The sequence below is a fragment of the Alosa pseudoharengus genome, unplaced genomic scaffold (genome assembly GCF_046254945.1).
Source record: "Alosa pseudoharengus isolate Yale_2024_CS ecotype anadromous, Long Island Sound unplaced genomic scaffold, YU_APseudo_1.1 YU_APseudo_1.1_scf_15, whole genome shotgun sequence".
NCBI classification, from domain to species: domain Eukaryota; kingdom Metazoa; phylum Chordata; class Actinopteri; order Clupeiformes; family Clupeidae; genus Alosa; species Alosa pseudoharengus.
Window position 1 is genome coordinate 25569817 of NW_027468620.1, and position 6327 is coordinate 25576143.

At 42.5% G+C, this 6327-nt stretch overlaps 1 protein-coding gene across 1 annotated transcript; it reads right to left on the bottom strand.

Annotated features, from left to right (window-relative positions):
- Nucleotides 1-1170: 1170 nt before the first annotated feature.
- Nucleotides 1171-6077, bottom strand: cyp1b1 (cytochrome P450, family 1, subfamily B, polypeptide 1). The gene is made up of 3 exons (XM_076286025.1): nucleotides 5358-6077; nucleotides 4228-5242; nucleotides 1171-2960 (listed from the first exon to the last, which is right to left on the bottom strand). Exons 1-3 carry the CDS (start codon nucleotides 5374-5376, stop codon nucleotides 2357-2359), a joined length of 1638 nt encoding a protein of 545 aa, XP_076142140.1. The 5' UTR covers nucleotides 5377-6077; the 3' UTR covers nucleotides 1171-2356.
- Between the last annotated feature and the right edge of the window lie 250 nt (nucleotides 6078-6327).

The window sequence follows — 6327 nt, forward strand, 5'->3', positions numbered from 1 at the left end:
ACTCCACTGACCATCAGTACATCCCAGAGATCAGGTCGGACACACCTCTTTTCCCATTAGTGGCTATGTGTCAAAGAGGAGCTACAAAGAGGAGCCCCCCCCCCAACTCAACAAATAACCTCAACAGGTTTGCTCCTTATGATGCAATGCCCTTTCAATCTCACCACACTGATCCTTGTGGGGATGAAGACCATTCTGGATCAGCTGAGAAGACAAGGCTGGTGTCCTTGAAACACACACAAACACACACACACACACACACACGTGATTTATCTCTCTGGATACTTTCTGGATGTAGGAGGGCTGTGTGTGTTTTCCTGTAACTGGAGAGGGGAGGCTTACTGTAGTTAGCATTGTGCCGTGTCAATGACCCCCAAGCACTGTGACGTTGTCTCAGGTTTTCCGGATGCTGAACCCACCCGTCCTGCATCTGACTACAGCACAGTGCATGCTGAGATTTTCGAAGCTGGTTTTCCATTCAGATTGACAGCAAATAAATGCTGCCTTTTCTACCTTCTTTCCTTGCATTTTCCTGCTTTCTTTCACTTCTTTTTTTTTGTTTGTTTGAACATTTAGGTGAGGAGGAGTATGAGGGTGTTGCCGTATCGGTAATCAGATGGGTTTTATCTGAACTTGTCACGCACTGGGCTGGCTGTGAGCCCCCGACTGATCAGAAACAGGATGTTCTGGGAGTGCAAGATAAAGGGCAACGCAGGCAAAGCTTTATCCCAAACACTTTCCTTTTGTTCCCACACCACATGGAGGCTGCAGCCAGCCAGCCAGCAACGTTGTTGTGATGGGTAAAATTAGAAAGCAGTTACCTCATCCGCCCACCCCCCTGTTGCAGTTGGTTCCTATTTAGGTTTCTGTGCACGTTCAGGCCTAAGTGTTTCCAATCACACCTCGGGTGAAAGTTTGTGCTTTGGTTGGCTGTTGTAGACACCATTAAAGCTGTTACTTGTAAACATTTCCGCTGACATGAAAATCTTTTCAACACTCAGCAAGATTCATAATATGACAAACATGAGCAGGTTTGCTGACATGTGATCCCGCTGGGATCCCACTTTACTGAAGTTCACATTTTATTTTGGTCAGCACATTGAACTGGATCCTGAATCCTAATCTATGATAAACTCACCAGCTCTATATTGAGGAAGTGAAAATGTCCAATCATGTTTAGCTGCAAATTTATTATATGCTTCATGTCATTGCAAAAAAAATATACATATATATATATATATATATTAAATATTACAGTGTAAGTATTAGCAGGAATTCTGGTGTTGTCAACCTCATCATTTTTAGAAGACAAGAGAAAATGTGAGATAATTGAGGAATAATCAGTTTGAATCGTACTGTACAGTGCAGAACAGAAAAAAGCAGCGATATGGTTGGTCAAGCTTATAGTACAAATTATAGTTTGCATTTAGTTACAAACACAGTATAAAAATGTTTTTTTTATATATATATATAATATAATTTTATATGATCCAGGAATATTTCCATGATTGATCTGTCTTAAATATAGAAAACATACAGATCTAACATAGATCAGTTGCCTATTACAATTCTATACTGCTATGGCAGAATGTAGGTCTACAACCATTCAATTCTGAATACATATTTATTAAACCCTGAGACAGTCTATCTATACGTTTCCCTAGATGAGCACTGGTGATTGGGAGAAGAGGAAGAAAAGATGGTTGCTTGCCTTACACCCTCAAAAGCACATTGACATTATATACTATCCATAATAGTACATCTATAATGTGGTATATTATACATGTTAAATGTTTGTGCCTAACTAAACAAATCAATTAAGGCTGAAGATATGCATGGAGAATTATCTAAATGAGTGTAGTCATTTGAATAGAAACCAGTCAGTTGCTTTAACAATACAGTATATACTATACATTACAGTACATCCTATACATTCTTTTTCCATTTAAAATGTGTTGGTCTTGAAGTGTAACAGCCGACTGACAGCATGGAATAGTGAGTTGATCATTAACCAAATCAAAACCCTGAAAACGTCTTCACAAGAGTTTAGGACAAGTCAAGTGTGATCTCCTTGAACCCCACATCGTCTCATCCATGTCCTCTTGACACTAGAAAATATGCTTTTGCTAGTAGTTGACAGTTTTTTGAAACATCCATTGAGGTGATTTCTATTTCTACAGTCCTTCATTGATATGGCGCTGTTATGGATATTGAAATATATAGAAAAGTGTCTTAATGTCTATCCATTTGTGCTCATATTATTAAAAATAGGCCTGGGCCATATGTTCCCACATTTGCATGTGTTCCTTGTCAGCCTGTTGTAAACATCCTTCATTTATTTTACATAAAATGTGTTTTACTTTTTGTTCAGTTGTTTTCTGCAGGCTTGGTCGGCCTGCGGAAGTCCCACGCTGTTTAGTAGGTCCAGGTTGTCCCGAAGAGAGACGGCCATTCGGTACAAGCGGGGCTTCAAAGTCAAGCCGTAATCACAGTCCATCGTTAAGGGGCAACTTGGGTCGGGTTTGAACTCGCACTGGTGTACCATCGCAGCTGTGAACAGGAAGAGATACATCTTGGACAGGTCCTCGCCGATGCAGCGCCGCTTGCCCACAGAGAAGATAAGGACACTGCTCGTCCGGTCCTTGTCCAGAGCGCCATTCTTGTCCAGGAAGCGCAGGGGGTCAAACACCTCAGGTTGTGTCCACTTGTCCGGGTCATGGTTGCTGGACCACTGGTTGACGAAGACGACCGTGTTCTTGGGGATATGGTAGCCATTTAGGAATGTATCTGACGTGGTGCTGTGGGGGATGGTGAGGGGGATGAAACTGGTGAAGCGCATTACCTCATAGATGAAGGCCATCACATAGGGCAGTCGGGCCTGATCCTCAATGGTGGGCAACTGTGTGCGATGGACCACCTGGGCCACTTCATCTTGCAAGCGCGTCTGTATCTCTGGATACCTGCAGGGAAGATTGTAATGATCCATGTCAGCTAAATTAGTGTTTAAAACAAGATGAAATGAGAAAGGCAAAAAAGATGTGTAGACAAATACTGAATGTAGGTCTATAGGCCAAGGTATACCCATCTTCAGGGTTTAGCATTGATTTGTTTTTTGGGCATTAACCTACATATGTCATTCCTTGACATTCAACAAGAGAAAGTATATAGTTTAATATTTGGATTTTTATTTTCAGTTATTAAAACATAAGTTATCACTCAAGTATGCAGGAGAGCATTTTCTAGTTATACACCTCCAGTTAAGTTGGCAGAGCTTCCTCGATTGTAATGGCGCATTGACTACAGTTATTGACTACAGAGATCATATTTCAGTCTTTGTGGGCTCGTCTTCTGCATAGCCAATAAGGGCCCATGTATAGGTTGCCACCACCGTTTCTGCTCAGACGTTACATAACATTCTCCAAGTCTCCAACTCGTGCTTAGTACAGTAAGGTGCCTAATCTCCCTCGTCCTATTTACCTAATGCAAATTTGTATTTCATGTTAATGAGGCGCCATCGAATCAATTAAGAGATAGAATATGATCAAGCTTCACTAAATGCCTACGACATAGAAAGACTGTGCAAAAACAACCAGAACATGACATTTTTTCTATAAGATAACTACACTTGCATCCATCATTTTAAGGTAGCCTAAACTCATTTCTAACACGTGTAAAGGAGCGATTATATCTATTTGTCCAATCGACTTTGCGCCTAACTAACTCTGGTGTAGCCATACAACCCTTGTTCAGTAGCTCTGTAAATAGGAACAGGCGCGCCATCAGGCTCAACAGCGAGAGCGTACCATAGCATTAATTCCTGCAGGCGCCCCTGAATAGGAAAACAGTTATTTTGACCGCGCTATAAATAATCCAAACTACTAAACACAGCGCTCCTGAAACATGGAAGGGGAACGTGTGGTTTGATTGGTCGTTGAGCTCAAATAATAGCAATCTTTCACGACGAAGCCAAATCTGTGTCTATCTTCTAATCATGTGATATTTCACGCCTCCATGGCTGATACCATATGTTTAAATGGAATGCTACAACACCTACTAGGCAAACACAGACTACACTCTTAAAACGAATGTGTTTTCCCTATCTGGACACAAAGATGTGTTAAAAACAACGCAAGTTGTTGTTTTCAACACATTCGTTGTAGGCCTAAGAGTAGGCTACTGCACATTTTCATGACAGGAGGGAAATATGTGAAAATAGAGAATTGTTACCTCATGAGTATTAAAGTAATCCATTGTAATGAAGTAGAAAGCGTGTCTTGGCTTGCCCCGAAGATATCAGAAATAGTTGGGGACACATAATCTTTGCCCAGTTCCACCCCAACGGAGCCGCTGATGCCCTTGTCCAGTGCCTGAATGCAAGCATCGGTCATGTCACGGATGATGCCAGGCTCTATAGTTTTACGATGCTCTATAACTTTCCCCATGATGAAGTCATGAAATTCTGAATTCAGTTCTCTGAATTGTTCAAAAAGAGTTTTTATTGGATTAGGAAAGTACTGTAGCCAGGGCATCACGTCCACCATGCTCCCAGCCCCGACAGTCCTAGTAAACTTGTCATTGCGTCCCACCACCTGTTGAAACTCTTTGTCATCATATGTATACCTGCCGCCAAAGCACACTGCACTCATGATGTTCGCCGTAGATATTACTAGATATTGATGCGGCACAAAATAACCCTCCTCCGCGGTTTTCTTCAGAAAAACCCTGAGCAATTCTTCTATCTCGTTAATGGCGTGGTTTTCAAATGCCTTCTTATTTTCTATTTTCCCGGCGGAGAAAGCGCGCAATATAGAATGCGCCACTCGTCTGTGCACCCTCCACCATTCGTTATAATCTCCAAAAGCCATGCTCTTGCCGTTGGAAACGAACTTGAAGGATGTGAAGTCAGGTCTTCCCGCGAAGTCTACCCCCTTCTTTACGAGAGCTTCCTTAATCGTGTTGCCGTTGAGTACCACAACGGTGCGGCTTCCGAGCTTAATTTGGAAAATATTACCGTATTTCTGCGCCATGCGGGTGAAGAACAGGTGAGGGGTGCTGCCCAGCTGTGGCGCATTACCGACAATCGGCCACGGGAAAGGTCCCGGCAGATTCCCGGTATTGAGCCATTTCTGCATCAAAAGCCACAGGTGATAAGCAGCTAGGAGAGTCAGTGCCGCCAGTAGGATATTCCTTGGAGACAACCGAATGAAGTCCTCAACCATGCCTTGCATGCCCATCTCAAAACCTGTTAAGATATCGAGAAACGTCAGGGAAAATGTAAAGTTATTTTAACAACATGTTAAGATTGATTCACAACGTCTATCATTTTAACCTCTTTTACTTTGTATAATGACACATACCTGTCGGATCTGGAAACATTTTGAAATTTATTCCCAACTAGTAGGTATTAGTTTCTCCTGAAAAATGTAAACTCTGATCGTCGTATGCGTAGCCTATATCCAGGGAATATCAGGCTTATCTTGATGGGACTCTGTTGCCCAATAGAGTGGATGGAGAACAACTTAAACGCCTTCTAGGAAAAACTGACTGCGCGGACTTTCACGTTCTTGTCGAGAGGTGAACCCAACATAAGATATTCCTTGTAATATTGTGTTGTCTGGATATATTTTAAAGATCAATTTGAAAGCTTTGACAACGTTTTCCACATCAGACGTACAATGGATCTCCGACTGGTCGCAAATCAAGCGTCTCATTATTAAGAGCAGCTCCCGGTCCTGCTTTCTGCCTGCCTCTCTCTCTCTCTCTCTCTCCTCTCTCTCTCTCTGTCTCACAGAGGCTCCTACCCAAGAGGCGCGCACACCACTTATAACACTGCGAGCCGCAAGTTAAAGCTTACGTTGGAGAGAGAGAGAGGGAGGGCGAGAGAAGGGCAGAGATAGGGGCAGAGAGTCCTGGTTGCCCAAGTGTCGGTGTGAAGGACAGCCCCCGTCATGCGCTTCAATTCATGAGAAGGCAGTCATTTCCCCACCATTGCCACTATCTACCATGTTCAGTAAGCCTACTACAAGGAGATGACCTAAAAGACCCAACACTAAGTCATTCATTGAGAACTGAGTGCAAAGTAGGCCACAGTTATACCTACTTTTTTTCATTCACCTTGCTATCTTCAACACACTTCAACATTTGTATGTTCATTCATTACTTTTCACTAGTGTTACATTAGTGCGTCGGTGGATCCACTTAAATCGTGCATTTACACTCTGACATGTGCCTCAACCGTTGTGTCTCTTGTTAGGCTCGATACTGTGTTGTGGGCCTATCATTCAATATGCAAATGTTGGTAGGGACACTTTAGTGAAAGTTTAAACC